This window comes from Rhodamnia argentea, chromosome 1 (assembly GCF_020921035.1).
Source record: "Rhodamnia argentea isolate NSW1041297 chromosome 1, ASM2092103v1, whole genome shotgun sequence".
NCBI classification, from domain to species: domain Eukaryota; kingdom Viridiplantae; phylum Streptophyta; class Magnoliopsida; order Myrtales; family Myrtaceae; genus Rhodamnia; species Rhodamnia argentea.
Window position 1 is genome coordinate 12958418 of NC_063150.1, and position 24259 is coordinate 12982676.

The 24259-nt window shown below is 42.4% G+C and overlaps 1 protein-coding gene across 5 annotated transcripts; it reads right to left on the reverse strand.

Annotated features, from left to right (window-relative positions):
* Window positions 1–1272: 1272 nt before the first annotated feature.
* LOC115751348 (alpha-galactosidase A) lies at window positions 1273–22141 on the reverse strand. 5 transcript variants are annotated; one of them, XM_048280820.1, is made up of 15 exons: window positions 21998–22107; window positions 6297–6320; window positions 5394–5553; window positions 5017–5274; window positions 4584–4758; window positions 4350–4411; window positions 4083–4246; window positions 3903–4000; window positions 3155–3213; window positions 2934–3068; window positions 2611–2855; window positions 2350–2509; window positions 2045–2120; window positions 1912–1962; window positions 1273–1708 (listed from the first exon to the last, which is right to left on the reverse strand). In XM_048280820.1, the coding sequence occupies exons 1-15, from the start codon at window positions 22036–22038 to the stop codon at window positions 1491–1493; spliced, it is 1926 nt and encodes a 641-aa protein (XP_048136777.1). In that variant the 5' UTR covers window positions 22039–22107; the 3' UTR covers window positions 1273–1490. The 5 variants fall into 5 exon arrangements, with proteins under 5 accessions (XP_048136777.1, XP_048136784.1, XP_048136781.1 ...); XM_048280827.1 differs by lacking the exons at window positions 2934–3068; window positions 3155–3213; window positions 3903–4000; ... (4 more) ...; window positions 5394–5553; window positions 6297–6320 and adding exons at window positions 18616–18750; window positions 18836–18894; window positions 19299–19396; ... (3 more) ...; window positions 20391–20648; window positions 20786–20924 and having other exon boundaries at window positions 21971–22141; XM_048280824.1 differs by lacking the exons at window positions 3903–4000; window positions 4083–4246; window positions 4350–4411; ... (2 more) ...; window positions 5394–5553; window positions 6297–6320 and adding exons at window positions 19299–19396; window positions 19480–19643; window positions 19745–19806; ... (1 more) ...; window positions 20391–20648; window positions 20786–20924 and having other exon boundaries at window positions 21971–22139.
* Window positions 22142–24259: the final 2118 nt, after the last annotated feature.

The following is a 24259-nucleotide window of genomic DNA, read 5'->3' on the forward strand; positions in this document are numbered from 1 at the left end:
GTCAACGTTGTGCAATCTTTACGAGATTGGGCTTATTTTGACTGATTAAATTATTTAGTTTTTTTTTTGATTAATTTCTCTCCTCTCTTTTTGCTTTGATTTGAATCCACATCTTTGGAGGACAAGATTATAATAGTGTCCAATAATTTCGCCGCCTCGACCACTATCGGTGAAGACACTAAAAGATTATCATTAATCCTTCCAGAAGTCGAATATATTAAGGAACAAAAGCAAAGTGAAGGTTACTCGTCATCCATCCATGGATGGAGATGCCTTGCTTTTGTCCGAATTTTGTAGTCCATTGACTCAAACGAGAAGGCAAAACCACTGTTTGCGTTTGGTTTTGAACAATCGTTTTCCAGTTTTCTTTCCTGCTGTTGAAAATGACTCTGTTTTCATCTTCCCCACCTTTTAAAAGCAAAAAAAAAAAAAAAAAACTCAAACTGATATGTCCATGCCATATTTACCCCAAAACTATTTTTTGTGTTAAAATCTTACGGCAAAATTAGAAATTTTAGGAGATTTTCGAAACGCGAGGGAGCTCTTAGTAGATTTTAGCATATTTCCCGATCGAAGATTTTGGTAGTCTGGGCTTTTTTGTGACATGAAAATTAGTTCGAGGTAAATTTGACATATTAGTACCAATTTGAGATGTTTTATGACACGTAAATTAGTTTAGGGTAAATGTGGTACGAATGTACAAGTTTGGTATTTTATTTTTTGGTATTAATCCTTTCTTAAAAGAACTTGTGATTCACGTAACGTTATGCGTGTTTCTTCAAAGTGACCTCCATGGTAGGCCAACGGCTACGATAGACGATAGTCTTTTTGCCAGAAAGAAAAATGGAGTTTAGACGAGATTGAGACCTACCTTATTCGCTATTGAAATGTTCGGTTTTAAGGTGCCAACAAAAACGCAACTGTCCATTGAGCTAGAATACTACACGTAAATCCAAGAATAGATTTAGGAATCGAACTTGTGATATTCAGTTTGCAAACTAAATCTCGCGCTGCTCGGCCAGCCGTTAGATTGGTCAGGTGAAAGCCGCATGGCGGAAAACTACCGGTAGCCGACGTGCACCGTCGGAGTTACCTCTCTTCCCCTTCTGCATCACCCAGACGTCACCTCCCTCAAACATCCACAAGAAAAGGAGAATTCCTCAGCGTGTTTGCCTTATCAACATAGGAAATCGCTCTCTTGAACTTTGCTCCCGTATGCTTTCCAAATGCAAGATGACCACTTTGCATCGCTGACATTTTACTACTATCAAATTTAAAGATAGAAGTTTCTATTTGACAACATGAATAATTTGACTCCATGATCCACAAAACCTGCTCCTCTCAATTTTGCAGCACAGCAGGTCTTCATAATTCTCTGATTCAGCAAACACTGTTCTTCGCAATGATGCCAATGATGGTAAAAGATGGTAAACAGGAATAAAGTCCAAAGGAATTTGGAACTAAAAGCTATTCGCCCCTGTTCGTCCTAATCAATTACACTTGAGGACATATAGGGCGCTATCATGAGATTTCACGAATGATGTTATTGTGTCATTCGTCGGGCGGTCAAGGTCGGTGTCGCTCCATATTTCTTTGCCTGTACAAGAAGAGATGCTCCGACCGGGAAGAGCCTTGGCCAGGTCGGAGATTTCTGTGGCTATCACCATGTCGTCTGGATTCAGGTTGAAAAAGGCCAGATATATTTCTCCTGCATTGACGTAAGAAAATTGAGTGAGCCCAAAAAAGGTCTAAAAATGCTCATACTTGCGCCAGTAGATTGTTTGGCAAAAGCTATCAAGATCAGCTGATTAGGCCTTTGACCCTTTTGTTTGAAACTGGATTATATTGCATTTTGTTCTGCCTTAAAAGGTATCTACATTATGCAAGAGGAGGAGTGGGTAACAATCAAACCTGTTCGTCCGGTTGCGATCCACGAGCGAGCTCCTGCAGCACCAGCATTAGCTGCACAAACAATATGGCCGTAAATAAGTCATACAAAACATTAGATTTCTGGTGTTCGAGATCAGGATATCTTCTTTATAACCTTTGACTTTTTTCATAATAGCACATAGTCCAGAATAGCTGCTTATCAGTGTCCCATTACTGTGAAACTCCCACATCTGCCAAAATTAAACATTCTATATGTTATGTTCTGCATGAATCTAAGCCAAATGATGAATTCTAACTCTAAGATGAAAATATAGTGGTATGGAATCTCGCAGTAACATCATTTACTTGACATTATCAACAGGTTCCAGAAATGCAACAAAGCATGGGAGTTTTTCTAATTGGGTCTCAAGTTTGTCTTCTTTGCTGATCTTCAACTAATAAATTAATAATAACGCGTACCTGATTAGCATTCCGAGTACAGTGTGAAAATGAGCCTCTGGTAAACTCACTAGACGTGATTTTACGTCTTGGAGAAGCATTTAAGCAGATGTCCGCATTTTCAGAAGCTAATAAGTGAAGTATTCCCTGATATTGGCTCCCATACATAATCTCTTCGTCTCTGTTATGCAGCACAAACATATATCAACACTTATGCTATGAAAAACTACAGTAGAGAGAACAGCAAATGGAAAACAGTAGAAGTAGGAGAGAGCTTCTTACGATTCGACTAAAGAATTTCTCTTGTATAGGCAAAATGGTTCTCTATATCCCTCCATGTTCTCTTTCCAGCAGATCTGTTCCAAATCTTGGTCCAGCTCTTCGACCAGCCATCCGCTTGCTTTTGGATCTTTGCAACTAGTTAGACCCAAAACCTCTACCTCTGTCTCTTCCATACTTGTCAGGTACATTCTAGACTGCCCGTGTTTTCTACCTCTTGAACTCGATGACCCACGGACATATGGGAACTGTAAATTTGTCCACATTAGTAGCCTAAAAGTGCTTCGAAATAATTGTTTTATCGAATCTTAAGAGAGAGTACATGCCTCCACATTGTTTGCGCTGTAGGAATTTATCTCAAGCAGAGTGGGATTGGTGATAAGACTGAAAGTTGTATCATCAATGTTCCTCAAATCTCCACCAAACATGAGGGGAGACTTGGCCATCGACCACAAAGTTATCTACAACTATAATCCGTTAGCTTGAAATATGATTTTCTGATTGGCCCAAATATTAAAGTCCCAAAGAATACATATTAAAAACGTACCTGAGTTCTTTGCTCCTTTAGGTTAAGCCTACATCGCCTATGAGGGCCTTCATTTGAACCTAATTGTTGAGGAGGTTTTCACTTTAGCAATACATCACTTCCTCTACTTTTCAAAAAACAGTGATAAGGAGTTCGTGAATACAAGATAATTTGCAAACTGCAAAAATCACACAAGGAAGGAGCCCTGACAGCTACTGTCTACTGACGTCGGCCATATAACCACTATTGTGAAGTATCAAACTATCCATCTTCCACATTTGGAAATTGCAGGCAAAGCTTTATCATGAGCTGTAATTTTATGCTAGGGCACATGAAGTTTACCTTGCATGAGCTACAGCCAGAATTCACTCTATGTGTGTAACAAACGGGACAGAGTCTGCATGGTCGAAGCCCCAAAGGAGCAGTTAAGGCATACCCTTTAATGGTGGGGCCTTACTATCACGTCAGAGCCTCACTCTGGCTCCAAAATGCACAGTAAGTTTTACAACATCACAAGATTAGCATGTTAATTACTTTATTCTGCAATCCAACGCAATATCCTAGGGCCCGCACTATTGGATGTAATCTCTCGGCTCTTCATGTAACAGCCATCTGACCCATTTTCAAGCAATATTAATTTGATGGAGTGCTAAGGAGGCTGTTAAAACAGCTCTATACCTACTTATTAGTCCAGCCAATTCCTTAGGGGTAAGATGGAGCAACAGACCTTCAAGTTTACTGCAGAATAAGACAAGCCCAATGTCATTACCTGGATCCGTAAGATATCCCAGTGGTAGCATATCAAGGTCAGGCCATGATGTCCCCAACAAGCCAACGGAGCCAATCATTTTAGCAGCCGCAAAGTCCCTGATGAACAATAAATTATCAGATTATCAATAGGTGATCTAAGTCCATGACTTTTGAGCTCGACTGTCACATGCTAAATCACCTCGCAACATCAAAATGTGCCGCAACATCTCCCCATGAATCCCAGTCATCTGCAGTAATTCTGTACATGTTGGTCAATCCACTCACAGCCTTTGCCATATCTGGTGTCACACTAGTTCCAGGAGACAGAGAATACAGGATGGGATGGTCAAGCTCCTTTAGAACCTGTGCAAGGCCACGCCAGATAATGGACCCACCTCAGTTTTCATTTGAGTCTCCAATATAGTAAGGACAGTGGTGAGAAGGTGAATAAAAGATAAAGAGCCACCTCGGAGATGTACGTGATCTCATTTATATTCAGATCGTCACCAAATACACAGTCATGTTTTACTGCATCAAAACAATAAACAATTAATGTTAAAGATAGTGATTGAAGTGATTCACAAAATAAGTTCATCTACAGTCATTATTTAGTTAAATCATTGTTTGAAACTAATTAAAGCTGTTGAATTTAAGAGGTGTTCGGCAGCACCAAAATTTACAAAAGTCCTCATCAACTCACTGAAATCAACGCCCCATGATGCATATTGCAGATAAAGTGACCTCAAGAAGGCTTTCCCAGCTCCTAAGTCAGTATTCACACTCATGAATCCATGTTGCATCCAAGCACAAGCCTTTTCCTTCAGCCCTATATCTTGTGCATGCCAAACCCGACCGGACTCTTCATATGCACTTCCCTAGTATGGGAACAGAGTAGATGTAAAAAAGTTATTTCAGAGAAAATCAAGGGTCACGCTTACTACTTTTCCTAAGACTATGGCAGCAGATCAGTCTTTTAGATATTTTGATAACAGCAAACATAAATAGTTTCAAGGAACTCACTCTCATCAGTAACTTTAACACCAACGATACAATTTCCCATCAATTTTGTTAAAAGAAGGCTTTGTGCAACACAGAACATCTGCAGATGAAAGCCATTGAGTAAATGAACAAACCGTGGTCATATCCAAGATAGGAGTCTTGGCATTGACAGCTTGTGTGCTTATTCCTCTCATGATGTGTATCCCGAACTTTAGACCCATGCTATGGACTTTATTTGCGACCTCGGTGAACCCTTTCCCACCTCTAGATGAAGGCCATCGAACTGGGTCAGGCATCAGCCTTCCCCATTCATCAATCACATCGAATCCCAGAGAATCAACGTAAGCGCCCGGTACTTTTCTTCGGTACCAAAGGTAGTCGACAACTACATACTGTGAGTTTGGAGGCGGGAGACAAAAGTGAGGATGAGAAGAAAATGCTTTACTTTAACTAAGAATCGCATGCTATTCTAGATTTTTTTTTAAAAATGTCACAGCAGTATGGATATGACCTCATATCCCTGAGCATGTAGCTTCTGGGAAAGGATCTCTGCATTTTGCAGAAACTCCTCTTCGGAGACGGTCCAGCAAAAGGAATCATAGGAATTCCAACCTCTTGGTGGGGTGCTAGCGTGCTCTTCATCCTTACGATGTGAAGCTTCAGATGAGACACTGAAAAATTGAAATTAGTCTTACCACATGCTTCACCTAATTAACGCTACCGAATACTTCAGATGTCGTGCCAGAAATTTGCCCATCCAAGCCAGAAATACATTGCCATACACATATAAAGATTCCAACCCACATTACGGTATAAGTTAGTGTGTTTACACTAGAATTTTTACAATGTTGTCAGAATACATCAAAGCACCAATTTTTGCGTTTAAGCCCATTCTTGCCAGTGCCATAGTTATTGAACAAAAATAGCAAGAACAGAATTAGAAGCATAGAAATTGACACAGAGCAATCTCAATAAAGCAACTCACAACCAAAAATTTATCAAAAAAGGTGTATGTTGACTCTGGAAATTCTCTGATTCAGCCCATCCTCTGTCTCACAATTACCCTCACCGGACTCCAAATGCAAAATCCGAGACCGACCCAAGTCATCATAAACCAACAAAGACGTGAACGAACCAGTTTCCCGAAATCGGTGCGCTCGTTTCTCCAAAACTTTCGGACGGAACTCCCAACAAACGCGTTGACCAAGTCCTACCATATCTCCATCACTACAGAGCATAAATCAGCAAAAAGAGCTACCGGAGCTTATTGGCTAAGTCGGTAACTTGCATTACCAAACGAAAAAACACAACGACCCTCGTCACCGCAAGTTCAGAACTGCCTTTTCTCCTAGTCAGTGCATCAAGAAAAAGTGAACCTCCAATTTGAATTTGCAGTGCGAGATTCGAGCTTCACCTGAGAACGAGGAGGCAGAAGAAGGAGAAGCAAGAGAGGCGAATGGAGAGGGTGAGCTCCATCGCCGAGAGCGATAACTGTCGGTCGTGAGCTGGAACGCAGGAAAGAGGAGAAGGTGGTAACTTTCTCGGTGTTTCGAATTACGCATACAGTGAAGAGGAGGAGGAGTACGTGGCAGCTTGTCCCTGGGTTAAAGCCTAGTATTATTAAATGCTTCATTGTCCTAATTTTTTTTTTTTTTTGGTCGAATTCCTTGTCCTAATTCATAAATACACAAAGAGAGAGAGAGAGAGAAGCTATAGCGTATGGAAGCTTTCTTAACCGTAAATTTTCTTTGCAATCCAATTTGTTAAGTTGGTTTCAATCCCCCCGGACATTACCTGTTTATTCCTTTTAAGTAATTAGTTTTTATTTTATTTTATTGATACCTACAATCTCAATGCTTCACTAATATATTATTATATCGGCCACTCGATTTTTATGAGGTGAATTTTCATTTTATTTGTAATTGATAAGATTGTAGCAATTCAATTGCGAGGATTGTTAGTATAATTACGCCGAAATAGTTTTTTCTTATAACGATGATATGAATTATTGATACCAACACGACACGAAAATAAGAATTGCGAATCCCATTTAAGAGCGATGCCTTTCTGGTCGGGCCACTGAATTTTTTTTTTAACCCTCCAAATCTTCATCTATCTTTTCTATAGCCCTTCCAAACAGGGTATTTGAACTTCTGCCCTGCCCCCACTTTTCTTTCACTCCTAATTTTTTTACCCAAATCTTTTGCCTTCTCAAACAGCAACTAAAGTAGTATGAGGTTCTCTTTACTTGTAATAAAAGAAAAGAAAACCTAACATGTTTTTCTTCAATAACGATCCTCTATTACCTTAATTAATTGCATCTTTTACTTTTTTTTTTTTTTGGAGTTATCACTTTCTCTAAAGGGTGTCCTTTTCTCCTCCATTTTTTGGACTTTTCATTGCTTACTATCACTTAATGTTTCTAATCATAGGGAAGGAGACAGTTTTCCATCCTCTAACTTGTTTCGATGTGCACCATGAAAATTAAATTTAAACCCCAATGAATCACAAATAATGTGTGGATATTAGATAAAATCTTGCCATGCTGGAAAGATGTCGGGGGAGGATCGAAAAGTCACTTGAATCATGTGATGGGCGGATATTGGTTGAGCAAATCTTATGATCCAAAATTATAAGACCAGATTCATTCCCCTCAATGAACAACTCTCTCTCTCTCTCTCTCTCTCTCTATCTCGATCTCGATCTCGACCGATTTGGAGTCTAAATGTAAAAGCTATTTTGAAAAATGGCCTACGGTCAAACTAACATTTTATTGCCAATGAGGCGTCGGACGAGTTGGTGAGACGCCTGGGCTTTAAACAATTAAACCGATGAGATCCCATATTTGACTCTCGGCGACCACGTCTTGGGGAACTTACTTGGTGGTATTGGCAAAACTCTCACCACCCCGAGAAATAGTCCATTACATGTGAGAAACCTCGGTTATAAGAAAAAACATTTTATTTTGACATAAGGCATCTGATGGTGCGATTAGTACCAAACTCTACTGTAATTAAATGACAAACGTGTAATATTTTGTACACTACCAATGGGCGCTTAAACATGTTTTTTCGCTATGGGATGGTGCTCGCGACAATGCATAATGTCGTTTTTTTTTTTTTTTCCGTACTTAGGAAAATGAACTATATTTGATAATGGCATATGTTGTTTTTAGGTCTTTGTCGGCTCTTGATCTCGGAAGAGAGACAGGTGGCTTCTCGACGTGAAAAGAGACAGACAGTGTGGTCGCTAAAACGTGGGAGGCTTCTCTGTTTGGCCGGATACAAAGACAGGTGACCCACTGAGGCTAGACATCAAAGTTGACTCATTCAGGTCGGATGCCTAAGTAAGTATTTTCAACCGTTCTTGTTAATGTAAAACGTATCCTCCCCTAGTTTTTTTTTTTGGTCGAAAATATCCTCCTCTAGTTTACTTGATTTGTGCGGTTAGATTCTTGCGTAATCTTATCTGGAGCAATCCCTATCAAGTTTACTTGCTTGGTGTGAGAGGTGAAGCAAATAATCCAATAATACCCATCCGACACGCATAAATAGAAAAGAACGAGATAATGATAAGCAGGTTGTCCCTACTTAATCGATGAGGTTTGCATTAGATGGTCCTAGGATTTTGACAAGTATAGATGTACAATGAGACTGAATTTATTGATCGCGGATAATGATCACCGATCGGAGCCAAGGCGTATTTTGGCCCTAGACAGCGATGGCTGATCAACCCTTGGGAGTAGTGGCCATGAAAGGGAAATCGTGCCCGAGAATGACCCTACATAGATTTGTTGGGCATGAAAAGGGTCTAAGCTGCGATTAATACCTTAAGCAACGTCTCAAGATTACCATAATTAGATACACGAATCGCAATAATGGGAGTAAAAGAATTTACGAATATTGTTTGAAATCTATCATTCTTGATGCGAAATATCGATGAACCAACGCTCAAGAGCTTCTCCTTTGTCACCAAATGAGACTACCCCTCACATATCGCGTTCCGTGATGACTCTTTATGTGAGGTTATTTGTGCATTAGGGTGTGAAAATAGACTTGAGTTCAATTTATAGAGTTTTCAGCCAGACCCTCTCATTACGGACTGGGCGTAACTCGGCCACACTAACTAGCTCATATTAGACTAATTAAGAAACTTTATATCTTTTCTTTATTAGATCAATTAATTAATTACAATATTAACTAATGTAGCCCACGATGCATATTGCTGATAAAGTGATCTCAGGAAGGCTTTTCCAGCTCCTAAGTCTGTATTTACACTCATGAATCCATGTTGCATCCAAGCACAAGCCTTTTCCTTCAGCGCTATATCTTGTGCTTTCCAAACCAGACCGGACTCTTCATATGCACGTCCCCAGTGGAGAAACAGAATGGAAGTAGAAAAGCTTATTTCAGACAAATTGAGGGTCACAGTGAACACTCTTCCTAAGACTATGGCAGCAGACGAGTCGTTCAGATCGTCTGATGAAAGTGAACATGAATAGCTTTCGTGCGACAAAGGAGGCAACTTCGAGTCAATCTAGACTAAAAGAAGGCTTCGTGCAACAAGGAGAAAAATCAGCAGATGAAAGTCAAGAGTAAAATGAACAAACCGTGGTGGTATCCAGGATGGGAGAGTTAGCATTGACAGCTTGCGTGCTAATTCCTCTCATAACATGTATACCGAACTTCAGACCCATGCTGTGGACTTTGTTTGCGACTTTGGTGAAACCTTTCCCACCCCTTGATGAAGGCCATTGATCTGGGTCAGGGATCATCCTTCCCCATTCATCAATGACATCGAATCCCAGTGAATCGGCGCCTGCGCCTGGCACTTTTCTTCGGTACCAAAGTTAGTCGACAACTGCATACTGCATATTTTGGAGGGAAGAGACAAAAAGAAGGTTGAAAAGGAAAATGCTTTAGTTTCACTAGGTACCCTTCGCTCCTCTAGATAAAAAAAACCGACAGTTCTATCTGTGAAACGACACAGCAGTATGGATATAACCTCATATCCCTGAGCATGTAGCTTCTGGGAAAGGATCTGGGCATTATGCAGAAACTCTGCTTCGGAGATGATCCAGGAAAAGGAATCACAAGAATTCCAACCTCTTGGCGGGGTGCTAGCACGGTCTTCAGACGAGACACTGAAAAATTGGAATTTAGTCTTACCACTTGCTTCACCTTATTAGGACTACTGAATCCTTCACATGTTGCTCAAGAAATTTGCAACCCAACGAATTAACATCTGAGCCGGAAATCCAGTGCTGTACACACAAGCAGATTCCAGCCAACATTATTGTACGAGTTAAATGTTTTTACAACGAACATTTACAATGTTGTCAAAATACATCAAAGTATTAATGTTGATGGAGATATCCAAGCCCATCTTTGTTAGAGCCACCAATGTTCAAGCAAAATAGCACCTACAGAATACAAAACACAGAAATTGTCGCAGAGTATTCTATCTAAAGCAATTCACAACAAATTTTTTTTTTAACGAAAAAGTGTATTTCGGACTCTGTTAATTCTCTGATTAGCTCATCCTCCGTCTCACAATGACCTCACTGGACTCAAAATGCAAAATCCGAGATCGACCCAAGTCATCATAAACCAACAGAGACATGAACGAATCAGTTTCCCAAGATCACCGGATTGTTTCTCCAAAACTCCAGCATTACAGAATACACAAGTCAACAAAAAGAGCCACCAGAGCTTATTGGGTAAGTCGGTAACTTGCATCACCAGACGATCGACACAACGATTCTCGTCACCGTGTATTGAGAACTTCCTTTCTTCTAGTCGTGCATTAAGAAATAAAAACGACAAAATCTGATTTGAGTTCGCAGCGAACGAGCACACGAGGAAGGCGAGCGTGATTCGAGCTTCACCTGACAACAAGGAGGAAGAAGAAGAAAGAGAAGGAAGTGAGGGAAATGGAGAGCGAGAGCTTCATCGCCAGGGCGCTGACCGTTGGTTTTGAACCGAAACACAGGAAAGAAGAGAGAAGGCGCCAACTTTCAGCGTGTTTCGGAATTACGCATACAGTGGCCAAGAGGAGTACGTGCATATATATAGCTGAGAACCTTTCTTCAAAACATCGATAATAGCCTGCGAAATCGAAGAAACTTCTGACTTCAGTTACTGTCGTTGGTCTCGGCCAATTCATAACTGCCTCAATTTTTTATGGGTCTACTGCAATACCTTCACCAGAAACTACGTGGCCCAAAAATGCCACACGAGCTAACCAAAACTCACATTTAGTAAATTTGGCATATAGTTGATGTATCCTAAGAGTTTCCAAAATAGTTCTCAGATATTGTTCATGATCCTCATGATTTCTTGAATACACCAGGATGTCATCTACAAACACAATCACAAAACGATCCAAGAATTCCTTGAATATCCTATTCATCAAATCCATAAAAGCAGTAGGAGCATTCGTCAATCCAAAGGGCATCATAGTAAACTCATAATGACTATAATGCGTTCTAAATGCTGTTTTCGGTATATCCTCTTTCTTGATTCTCAATTGATGATATCCTCTTCTTAAATCAATTTTGGAAAATACCGTAACTCCTTGCAATTGATCGAACAAATCATTGATCCTTGGCAAATGGTACTTGTTCTTGATTGTGACATGATTCAATTGCCTATAGTCAATACATAACCGTAATGATCCATCCTTTTTTTTCACAAATAACACAGGACCTCCCTAAGGTGACGTATTAGGTCGGATAAATAATTTATTCAACAATTCTTGCATTTGAACTTTAAGTTCCTTCATTTCCGATAATGACATCCTATACGGAACCTTAGAGATTGGCTCTGTTCTAGGGACTAATTCTATTACAAATTTTATTTCCCTTTCTGGTGGTAAGCCGGGCGGTTCCTTGGAAAAGACATCTGGAAATTCTCGCACAATAGGAATATCCTCCAACTTAAGTTCCTCAACGATCACGTCCACCACGGATTGAATTGGATCACTTTATGATAGCAATCCATCGTGGCTCTTTGCTTTGTCGGCTAATCCATCCCAACTATCGGGTCAAAGTCGTACATCTCCAGCATAATCAAATCTATCTTATCCTCACATCCACTCACAACAAGTTTACTGCTAGGACAACATACAGCAGCTACTACGCTATCATTTAAGGGCGTAGATATCCTAAATATGGTATCTAACGGTTCCGGACTCACACCAACAAGTTTAACAAATTGTTCGGCGACAAAATAATGGGTAGCACCAGGATCAAATAGATCATAAGTAACTTGGTCATGTAAGAGAACCGTACCTATAACAGTAGGTGAATCATTCGCCTCATCCCGGGTGACAGCGAATTCCTTTCCTTACGCCCGAGGGTGACTCCGAAAATTCTGCGGCGTATTTCCTCCGGGCGATCCTCCTTATAGCCCGAGCTGTTGCCTCCGGGGATAGCCTCTCACTTGGTGACCTTGTTGGCCACATCCAAAGCAGGCTCTGCTAAGAAACGGCACAGAGCATATTCATGCCTCCGACGACATAAGCGATAAAAGTCATCTTGGTGGGGCCACCGGTTTACTAATCACCTCTCTTTTGCTAGGCGGAATGCGACCTTTACCGCTAAACATTGGCCTCTTGCCTTGGTGCCCGTTAAACCCGCTTGAGAGCACAAACCGCGATCCAGATGCGGCGGCTCTCTCGGCTAAGTCTTGCTCAACCATCCGAGCTCCCTCGTACAAATCATCATACTTCTTCAAATTCAACGGCACTAGGACACTTTTAATTTCGGGCTTCAGTCCATCTCTTAATCTTCTTGCCCTATCAACAAGATCCTCGACCATCCTTGGGGCATACTTTGATAGCCGGGCAAACTTTGCCTCATACTCATATGCGGTCATCCGATTCTGGCGCAGGCAAAGGAATTTAGCTATCTTCTATTCTCTAGTAATATCGGAGAAATATTTGTTGTTAAAGGCTTCCACTAAGGCACCCCACGTTAGGACCATACCCTCAAGAAAAATCCTACCTTTAGTAGCTCTCCACCAAGTACTTGCATTACCCCGTAGCCGATACACGGCCAGAACAACTTTATCCACATCATTGCATCTCAAGAGGTCAAATGCTTTATCCAGTTCCTCGATCCACGAGATAGCAACCTCGGGGTCTCCACTACCCGCAAATTCAGGAGACTTTAGTTTCAAAAATTGTTCTACCAACTTCTAGGCTTGGCGCCCATCATCCACCATTCCAATTGGTAGATTTCCTTGTGGGACTTCGGTAGCAACAATATTTTGATTCCTTACCCGCTGTCCCACCAACTCTCCAATTGCTCCAAGCGCTTCAAGGATCCCATCAATCCTTGGGTCTTTTACGCGGTGTCTTACTCGGGGCACGGATGGTTCACCTTCCACGATATCCTCAATTCGCCCGGCGGACCTACCTCGGGGTGCTCTTTCACTGCGCTTACTCATTCCGCGGGTATCATACGTAGTCCCGCTCACTTTATAGCAAAGCACGATAAGAAAGCGACCCGATAACATAAAACACAAATAACAATCGCATGTACAAGCGTATAACCTTACTAACTATCTCATTTCCCATTGCTCCTTATCATTCTAGGCCAATGACTGGGTGGATTAGGCCGACCTTGCTCTGATACCACATTCGGCGGGGATGTTATGCCCCGACTCTTGAGTACACGGTATTCTCTACCAAAACGCGTTAGGTCATAAATGATAACGTCGTAGGTACGCTATCGACCAACAATACTATAGTGTGCATGCGGAAACATAAACTCTCCCAAATCAAGAAATACAGTAGGGATAGCAATAAGATCAACTACATAAGTCATATACAAGAAGAACTGTCAATATTGTACCAAAAGCAGATGATTATTAACCCTACTGAGCTACAGTCAAATACAACCCCATTCTTCGGGGTGTTGATTCGTCCGCAGGGTCCTATCAACTAATCACATATTAAAATACAAATATTCCAATCACATGCAGCTCACCTGCTGAAAATCACATGATATGTAATACTCGACCCGATATGCTAGACATAACAATCAATGAACATCACATCGGGTTGCATACATAGGACACCACACGTGGTCCAATTATTAACGGGCATCCGGCCCGATTGCACACGACCGGTGTGACTTCACACTACGATTGACAATATCTACCGACAAGACCAGGCTTCACCTCTTTACTTCCGGCGACGGCATCCGATAGTCCATGTAATTTCGATCGACATGACACGGAACTACCAAGAATCCCTGTAAGGGCTTTGGTCCGTCACAAGTCGTAACCGGCATCCGTTCAATTCGACGACACGTAAATGCGTGCATCTAACAAGTCGCACAATTCCGATCGACACGGTACGACATTGTCGGGAAAATCCCATCGTGTGACCATTCAAGCACGATCGGCAATTAACCCATTTTATCTTTGCGTTTAGCCAAATGTCCTACAGGCGTGCTCAAAATCGGGCCACGGCCCTTTTACGCTAACCATGCAGTTCACACTCATATATGGTCACACATATATGCACATTATCCATAAGACTTATCTCCGATAAATAGGGTGATCAACCCTCAACCAATTAATCAATTCGATTAGCCATCCGATGAGGTAATTAATGAAATAATTTGTATAAACCATAAATCGAGCGCAGATAAATAATCCGGCGACGAACGTTCGATTCAACCACACATAATTAAATCCAAATCGCCAATCAATCGAGTGCTCGTCCCTAGCCAAACGCTCGCTCACGATCAAACAAGTGAACTAATCAATCGATCGATCTAGCCCCAACTAGCCACAATCAGACTAACCTAACTTATTAGGGCCATTTAACCTAAACCAAGTCTCTAACCTAACCCAACCCTAATTAATCTACCTAAACACCCTAATAATCTAATTAAACTAATTCCGAATGTAATTAGCGTCCTAACCAGGGGTTAGAGTCAACTCACAGTCAAATGGACAAAGCGAATGTATCAGCGGTCTTGGAAAACCTTCGGCGTGAACATCGGACTCAATCGGATTGCAAATCAAAAACCTCGAACAACGGGCCTAGACTCCCGGCCCAATGGGTCCACGGCCTAAGACAAGGCCCAACTTCATGCCCAAAACAGATTGGGCCTCAGCCCAACTCGCAGGCCCACAAAATTAGGCCCAACAGAAATCGGCCCAGCCCTAAAATAGGGGAAACATTGATTGGCCAGGGCTTAGTGGCTCCTACGGCGAGCTACATGCGACGGATGGCTCCGGGGTCGGCGGTGGAGGTGTGAGATGGTTGGAGGAAGGTTATGGTGGTCGGAGTAGCACCAACAAAGGCAGAACAGCAAGCACAGAGCAGAGCATGGCGTCGGGTAGAGCAGGGGAGGTGGCACAACTTAGGTTGAGGGCTGTTCGGGGTTCCAATGGCGTCAAGGCTTCGTGGGGTTGTCGGTGAGGGTCTAAGGGAGTGTCAGAAGGTGTGTGGTGGTCGGAGGTGGCTGAGGAGGGCGGTAGAACAGCGGTGGCAGCAACTACAAGTGGTACAGAGCAGGACAGCGAAAAACAGGGTAGGCAGCGGTAGAACAAGGTTGTTCGTGGCTGTTCTGGCTTGCTATGGAGGCGGTTTGACCTGTTGGTGGCTGGATGGCATCGAGGGAGGTCTATGGTGGTCAAAGGTAGGCGAAGCTGGGCTGAGGATGGCTGAATAGAAATGGAAAAGCAGTAGCAGTAGCAGACCCTGCAAAAATAGGGTAGGTTGCTCGACCTTCTTCTAGCCTACTTTCCGACAGTGCGGTGGTGGTCCAACGGTGACGGTGGAGTGTTGTGGTGGTGGTAGTATGGGGTGGTGGCTCGGTGAGGGGGTGATATCGCAGAAAAATGAAGAAAGAAGGAGAAGAAGAGAGGGAGGGAGTCGGTTTGGGGTGGGTGATCATGCATGAGAGAGAGAGAGAGAGAGAGAGAGAGAGAGAGAGAGGTTGCCACTTTTGACCAAGAGAGAAGAGATACAGTGGGTCCCATTCCATTGATTTCCTTGTCTCGACAGTCATAAAGATCTAGGGGCATTTTGGTAATTTCCAATTTTAACCGGGGGGTAATTTAGTAATTTTGCATTCAAGGGTAATTTGGGCATCTGACAATCTGACGGAGGGTAATTCAATCCAAACTCGAATCAATTTAGTCAGAACGAGGCTCGGTACAAAAATTTCTAATCCCAAAGCGCGATGACCAATCGATTGAAATTCAATCCAATTCGACCAACGATCCGGGAAATTTCCAATTTCCGATTCCTAATTCCCTAGTAATCAATCTCGAGCAACAAATTGGAACTTACGGTCATTCCATAGACTGGATTTTACTATTAAATAGAGGTCGAATTTCCGTAACATCACATAGGGGCTACTCGAAGGGATGCTCAATTGAGGCTTGCTTTGAGGATCGTGGAACGATGTTCGGGTAACCTGCAAAACAAAGAGCCCCAAGGAACGGATCGCCGCCACGATACAAGTTGCGGATTGGGAACACAACAGGACCACCTAATCGCATCACGGTGGTGCTGCGGGGCTCGATGCAACTCGTCTGGGGGGTGCAGCGGGCTGGATTGTCACTCTCGCTGGAGCTTCGGTGGGACAGCAGTGGCGAAAAATTACAAGGGAATGTGGGGGGGGGACAATTGGTGCCAGTGTCTTGAGGCCTTGGCCGAGTTCTGGTCCTTGCAGGCTTAATTTAAGTATAATAAGCTTCAATAACATAAGGCCTTTCCAATTCAAACTTTACATGAGCTGAATTAAGTCCAAATTAGGTCAATCATGTTCCTATTATTCAGAATTTTCTGCAAAGAAACCGTCCCTCTAGCATGACCAAATTTTTGCGCAACGTGAGTCCGCGCAAGTGATACAAGTCCGTTCATGGCCGCCGGTCTAATTATGATGCAAACTACATGAATGTTCCCAAAACTATATGCAAATTAAGACAATTTATTTTTGTCATGGACTAGGGTTGCCCGTAATTTTCTATGCAAATAACGACTAAATGGGTCGTTCAAATTTAGATGTCAACGGCTCCCTTATTTATGAAGATATTTTTCGTTGTCTCATTTTTTAAGCTATTCAAATGCCAAAAAATAAGAAAATGTGAGTTTGAGATTCTAATTCTGAGCCAATATGAGGCCTCACTTCATTGCCATTATGTCTGAATTGAATTAGCGATCGGCGAAAACCGCTTTCTTTAATTTCCCGCATTTTTCCCCCTCCTTGTTCCTCTGCATAATTCACAGATTCAGCAACATTTGTTCTCCGCAACGATGCCAATGAACGGAAGATGGTAAAGAGGAATCAAGTTAGAGAATTCATAATCAAATTTTTTTTTTGTCGGAATACAATCAAAATTTATTCGTGCCCATTTGTTCAAATTAACGACAGTTGAGGACATACAGGGCACAATCATGTGATTCCACCTGTATTGATACCGAGTACAGCGTCGGGCGGCTGATCTCAGTGCCGCTCCATATTTCTTTGCCTGTACAAGCGCTGACGGTCCGACCGGGACGTGCCTTGCCCAGGTCGGAGACTAGCGCGGATATTGTCATGTCGTATGAGTTCAGGTTGAAAAAGGCCAGATATATTTCTCCTGCGTTGATGTTAAAGAACAAAACTGAGACCAAGAAAAGGTCTAAAAAATGCTCATACTTGCTCAAGCTAATAAGAATCAAACCCGATCTTCCAGACGCGATCCAGGAGCGAGCTCCTGCTGCACCAGCATTAGCTGCACAAACAATGTCGCCGTGAATAAGACATACAAAACATTAGAACACATTAGATTTCTGGCGTTTGATATCAGGAACCCTTCTTTATTACCTTCGACTTTCTTCATTTTAGCGCATAGTCCAGAGTAGCTGCTTATCAGCGTCCCGTTACCGTGAAACTCCCACATCTGTCAAATTCGAACATTCATCGGCATGTTATCTTCTGCGTGAATCTAAGCCAGACAATGGATTCTAATTCGAAGACCAAAAACTGGTAAAGAATGTAGCAAATACCATCATTTACAGACATCGCATTCTAATATCAACAGGTTCCAAAATTGCAACGAGCATGGAATTTCCTAATTGTGTCTAAAGTTTGTCTTTGCGGTAATCTTCAACTAGTAATAACACATACTTGATTAGCATTCAACGTGCAGCGGGAAAATGAGCCTCTTGCAGGCTCACTAGATGTGATTTTGCGTTTTGGAGAAGCATCTAGGCAGAGCTCGATATCTTCGGAAGCTGATAAATGGAGTGATCCCTGATATCGGCTCCCATACATTGTTTCTTCATCTCTGTTATACAGCGCAAGCATATATCAATACTTAAGTACTGAACAATTGCAGGAGAGAGAACAGCAAATGAAAGAGATCAGAAGTAGGAGAGCAATTTTTACTGTTCGATTAAAGGATTTCTCTTGGACAGGCAAAAAGGTTTTCCATGTCTGCCCACCATGTTCCCTTTCCAGCAGATCCGTTCCGAATCTTTGTCCAGCTCTTCGACCAGCCATCTGCTTGCTTTTGGATCTTCGCAACTAGTCAGACCCAAAACCTCTACCTCGGATTCTTCCACACTTGTCGGGTACATTCTAGACAGCCCGTGTTTTCTACCTCCTGGACCCGCCCCTTGGATATATGGGAACTGTAAATTTATCGGCATAAGTAGCCTAAAAGTGCTTCGAAGTGTTCTCTTTTTGTTTTTAACAGATGTTAAGACAGAGTACATGCCTCCACATTGTTTGAGCTGTAGGAATTTATCTCAAGCAGAGTGGGATTGGTGATAAGACCGAAAGTTGTATCATCAATGTTCCTCAAATCTCCACCAAACATGAGGGGGGACTTGGCGATTGACCACAAAGTCACCTACAACTGCAATCCGTTAGCATGAAATACGATTTCTGATTGGCGCAAGTAGTGAAGTCACCGAAAATCCTCTTTGAACACATACCTGAGTTCTTTGCTCCTGGATGGTAAGCCTGCATGTCCTATGAGGGCCTTCATTTGCACCTAGTTGTTGAGAAAGTTTTCACTTTAGCAATACATCACTCAATCTACTTTTACAGAGGCATTCACAAGGAGTTCACATAAGCAAAGATAATTTGGAAACTACAAGAGCTACATAAGGAGCCCAGACGGCCACTGCCTACTGATGTGTGCCATTTAATTATGACCTTGAAGTATCAAACTGTCCATCTGCCGCATCACAAGATTAGCATGTCAATTACTTTGTTCTGAAAATCCAAAGAGATCTGCTAGCGCCTGTAGTAGTGGGAGGGGTCTCTTGGCTCCTCATGTAACAGTAATCAGACCGATTTTCCGGCAACATTACATTATTTGTTCAGCCAATCCCTCAGGGGTATGATGGAGCAACAGACCTTCATCTGAGAATGAGACAAGCCCAGTGTCATTACCTGGATCAGTGAGATATCCCAGTGGTAGCATGTCAAGGTCAGGCCATGATGTCCCCAACAAGCCACCGGAGCCAATCATTTTGGCAGCGGCGAAGTCCCTGGAGTGCAATAAATTATGAGACTACTAAATAGGCTGTCTGAATCCATGACTTTTGCACTCTACCGTCACATGTTAAATCACCTTGCAACATCAAAATGTGCTGCAACATCTGCCCATGTATCCCAATCATCTCCAGTAATTCTGTACATGTTGCTCAATCCGCTAACAGCCTTTGCCATATCTGGTGTCACACTAGTTCCAGGAGACAGAGAATACAGGATGGGACGGTCAAGCTCCTTTAGAACCTGTGCAAGGCCGCACCAATTAATGGACCAGCTTCAGTTTTCATTTGCAGAAAGGATTGTGTGAGTAGGTGAATAAAAGATAAAGAGTCATCATATCGCACCTCGGAGATGTAGGTGATCTCATTTACATTCAGGTCGTCACCAAATACACAGTCATTTTTAACTGCATCAAGATGATAAACAATTAGTCTTAAAGATAGTGATTTAAGTGAATCAGAATTAGGTTCATCGCCAGTTATTTATCTAGTTATATAATTGTTAGAAACTTATTGAAGCAGTTTGAATTTAAGAGGTGATGGGGCAGTAAATATAAACAGAAGTCATCGTCACTCACTGAAATCGACGCCCCACGATGCATATTGCTGATAAAGTGACCTCAAGAAGGCTTTTCCTGCTCCTAAGTCGGTATTTACACTCATGAATCCATGTTGCATCCAAGCACAAGCCTTTTCCTTCAGCCCTATATCTTGTGCTTTCCAAACCCGACCAGACTCTTCATATGCACGTCCCTAGTAGAGAAACAGAATGGAAGTAGAAAAGCTTATTTTAGACAAATTGAGGGTCACACTAAACGCTCTTCTTAATACTAAGGCAGCAGATCAGTCGTTTAGATCATCTGATGAAAGTGAACATGAATAGCTTTCGTGCAACAAAGGAGGAAACTTCCAGTCAATCTAGACTAAAAGAAGGCTTCGTGCAACAAGGAGAAAAATCAGCAGATGAAAGACTAGAGTAAAACAAACAAACCGTGGTGGTATCCAGGATAGGAGAGTTAGCATTGACAGCTTGCGTGCTAATTCCTCTCATGACATGTATACCTAACTTCAGACCCATGCTATGGACTTTGTTTGCGACTTCGGTGAACCCTTTCCCATCCCTAGACGAAGGCCATTGATCTGGGTCGGGGATCATCCTTCCCCATTCATCAATGACATCGAATCCCAGTGAATCAGCGCCAGCGCCTGGCACTTTTCTTCGGTACCAAAGGTAGTCGACAACTGCATACTGCATATTTTGGAGGGAAGAGATGGAAAAGAAGGATGAAAAAGAAAATGCTTTAGTTTCACTAAGTACCCTTCACTATTCTAGATAAAAAAAAACCGACAATTCTAGGCGAAACGTCACAGTAGTATGGGTATAACCTCATATCCTTGAGCATGTAGCTTCTGGGAAAGGATCTGGGCATTTTGCAGAAACTCTGCTTCGGAGATGATCCAGGAAAAGGAATCATTAGAATTCCAACCTCTTGGCGGGGTGCTAGCACGGTCTTCAGACGAGACACTGAAAAATTGGAATTTAGTCTTACCACTTGCTTCACGTAATTAGAACTGCAGAATTCTTCACATGTTGCTCAAGAAATTTGCCACGCAATGAATTAACATCTGAGCCGCAAAAACATTGCCCGATACTAGACCCGTCAAATGAGTGGGCCGGGTAAAAAATTATCCGACCCAAATTGACTCATTTAACTTGTTTTGGTCTATTTCCATGTAATGCAAATCTAATGACCCATTCTCGATCCAATCCATACACAAGTGATACCCTACCCCGTTCATGTTGCTAACATACTTCCATATTTAACCCAATATAAGAAAACTCATGACAAAAAATGTGGGTGGGGTTTAAGCAAGTTGTGAGTCCATTTAACACCCATATTATTTGTTGTTTTTCCATCATAAACCAATTTATGATGCATAGCTAACACATATAATAATTCAACCCATCAAATATGAGTTAAGAAATGAATTTATCACTCATTTTGGAAGTTCTACCGTATATACAAAATATTCCAACCAACATAAATTAGTGCTTTTACACATGAACTTCTACAATGTTGTCAAATTACATCAAAGCATTAATTTTGCTGGAGATATCCAAGCACATCTTTGTTAGAGCCACCATTATATTCAAGAAGAATAGCAACAACAGAAAAAAATTCAGAAAGTGTAGCAGAGTAATCTATATAAACCAACTCACTACAAAAAAATTTACAAAAAAGAGGAGTATATTGACTCTTGATAGTTCTCTAATTTAGCCCATCGTCTGTTACACAATTACCCTCACTGGACTCAAATGCAAAATCCGAGATCAATCCAAGCCATCATAAACCAACAGAGACATGGGCAAATCCGTTTCCGAAAGTCTACCCGGATTGTTTCTCCAGAACTTTCACCCTGAGCTCACGACGAAAGGCAATGATTCTCGTCACCGTGTATCCAGAACTTCCTTTCTTCTAGTCGTGCATTAAGGAAAAAAAAAAGACAAAATATGATTCGAGTTTGCAGCGAACAAGCACACGAGGAAGGCAAATGTGATTCGAGCTTCACCTGAGAACGAGTAGGAAGAAGAAGAGGAAGGAGAAGCAAGAGAGGGAAGTGGAGAGGGGTAGCTCCATCGCCGAGAGCGATAACTGTCGGTCTTGAGCTGGAACGCAGGAAAGAAGAAAGAGGAGAAGGTGGTAACTTTCTTGGCGTTTCCAATTGTGCATACAGTGAAGAGGACGAGGAGTATGTGGATCCTAGTATTCTTAAATGCTTTCTTGTCCTAAATCATAGATACACACAAAGAGAGAGAGAGAGAGACACACACACACACACAATTACCCTCACTGGTCTCAAATGCAAAATCCGAGACCAAGCCCCGTCATCATAAACCAACAGAGACAGGAACGAATCGTTTCCGAAAGTCACCCAGCTTGTTTTGAAATAACATTTTTACAATAACATCCATCTTCGGCCATCTTATGCAATTGCTCTACTACATCATATTCACTCGCTTTGATCACGGCTAAGATTCTACATCCTTTTCATTGGTAATATGTTTTTGTCGGCTGAGAACGAGTCGAAGCAAAATTGGTTCCGGACCTCATAACCAGGTCAATGTCGTAGTCGTAGGACCACGGGATGGCATTGTCATCGGAACATCAAAGAGGAACATCAATCAAAATCCCATCGTAGTCGTAGGACCACGTACGATTGCGGAACATCAATCAAAATCCCCTCATTAGCTTGGAATGAGTGACTTACTGATCTATCTCCGTTTAGAGCATCTTCAAGAGGTGACATTTCCACGATAAGGGGTCTACCTTCAAAGATGTGATCTCCTCCATGCAGTCCATAGGGATAGCAAAAACGATGCTCGTGGGGTCAGCACATACGATCATTCTGGCTCCGATCATTTCTTGAACTCTTTACCTCATGAGGGACGGAGGAGTCACCTCATCGTTCGGGTAGTATCCGACTCTCACTAGCCCATCGTAAACGTCATTGACGCTAAATTTAGTTGATTCTTGCGGGCATTCACGTAGTTGATTCTTGAGGGCATTCGGATCCATTTGGCATTAAACCGGAAGATAGCATTCACGTAGTTGATTCTTGCGGGCATTCGGATGAGTGGTCCAGAAGGAAGATGCCTCAGTATTAAACAAGTTTTGGACCTTGTGCTTGAGGGAAAAGCAGTCTTCAGTTGAATGTCCCACTTTACCCATGTGATAGTCACATTTCTTGGATGGATCATGATTAGAGAATCGTCCTGAATTTGGCGAATTCGGTTCATCAGACAGCAATGCTTTCTTTCGGAGAACTATCGGGACTTTGGATAAGGGTCTAGCTAGAGGAGTGAACTATTGTAACACCCTAAATTTTGGGCAATGAAAATAGTGAAGTCTAGTCTATGAAACGACTAGAAAATTTTAATTTGATGCTCAAAGTTTGGATGTTACGAAATTAGAAATCGGAAATTGGGAATTTCCGGGACCGTTACTCGAATTGGAATAAATTCCGATTAAATGAGTAATTGCGTCTTAGAATTAGAAAATTTCATATTAATCCTCGTTCGGGCTAATTTGACTCAAGTTCGGATTAAATAACCCACCGTCGGGTTTCCGGACGCCCAAATTACCTAGGGTGCGAAATTACGAAAATACCCCCGGCCAAAGTATGAAATTACAAAAATGCCCCTAGGGTTTTATGAGCTAAGGGATAAGGTAATTAACTCAGTGGGCCCCACTTGACCAGCTCAGCCTCAGTAAATTTTTCCAGAACACTCTCCCCCTCTCTTTTGTGCACACGTATAACCCCCCCCTTTTATTTAACCGACTTACTCCAACCCTTCTTCCTCCCTTCATTTCTTCTTGCTCAGCAATAACCCTCACAGAAAACGACCACCCCACCATACTACAACATCCCCAGAACCTCCTCGACCTGATCGGACCGCCGCCGCACCGCCGGAGACGCCGGAAAGCCCGCTGCAAAAGGGCTTCACGGACTGCTCTGTTTTCGTCGGGTCTGTGCTGTAGCTGTTTCTTCGCTTTTGTTTTGTCCAAATCCAGCTACTGCCACCACCTCCGGCCACCGTGAGCCACCACCGGCCACCAACATCTTTCCCCCCAACCACCTTGCACCTCCGCCACCAATCCCGAAGCCGATCGCCGCCTGTAGCCCATCGTAGGAGCCAACTTAGCCCCGGCCAGCTGCTGTTTCCCCTGTTTTGGGGCTGGGCTAGTTTCTGTTGGGCCTATTTATTGGGCCTGCGAGTTGGGCCTCGGCCCAATCTGCTGTGGGTTGTTAAATTGGGCCTTATATTAGGCCCGCGGACTCATTAAATCAAAAGTTGGG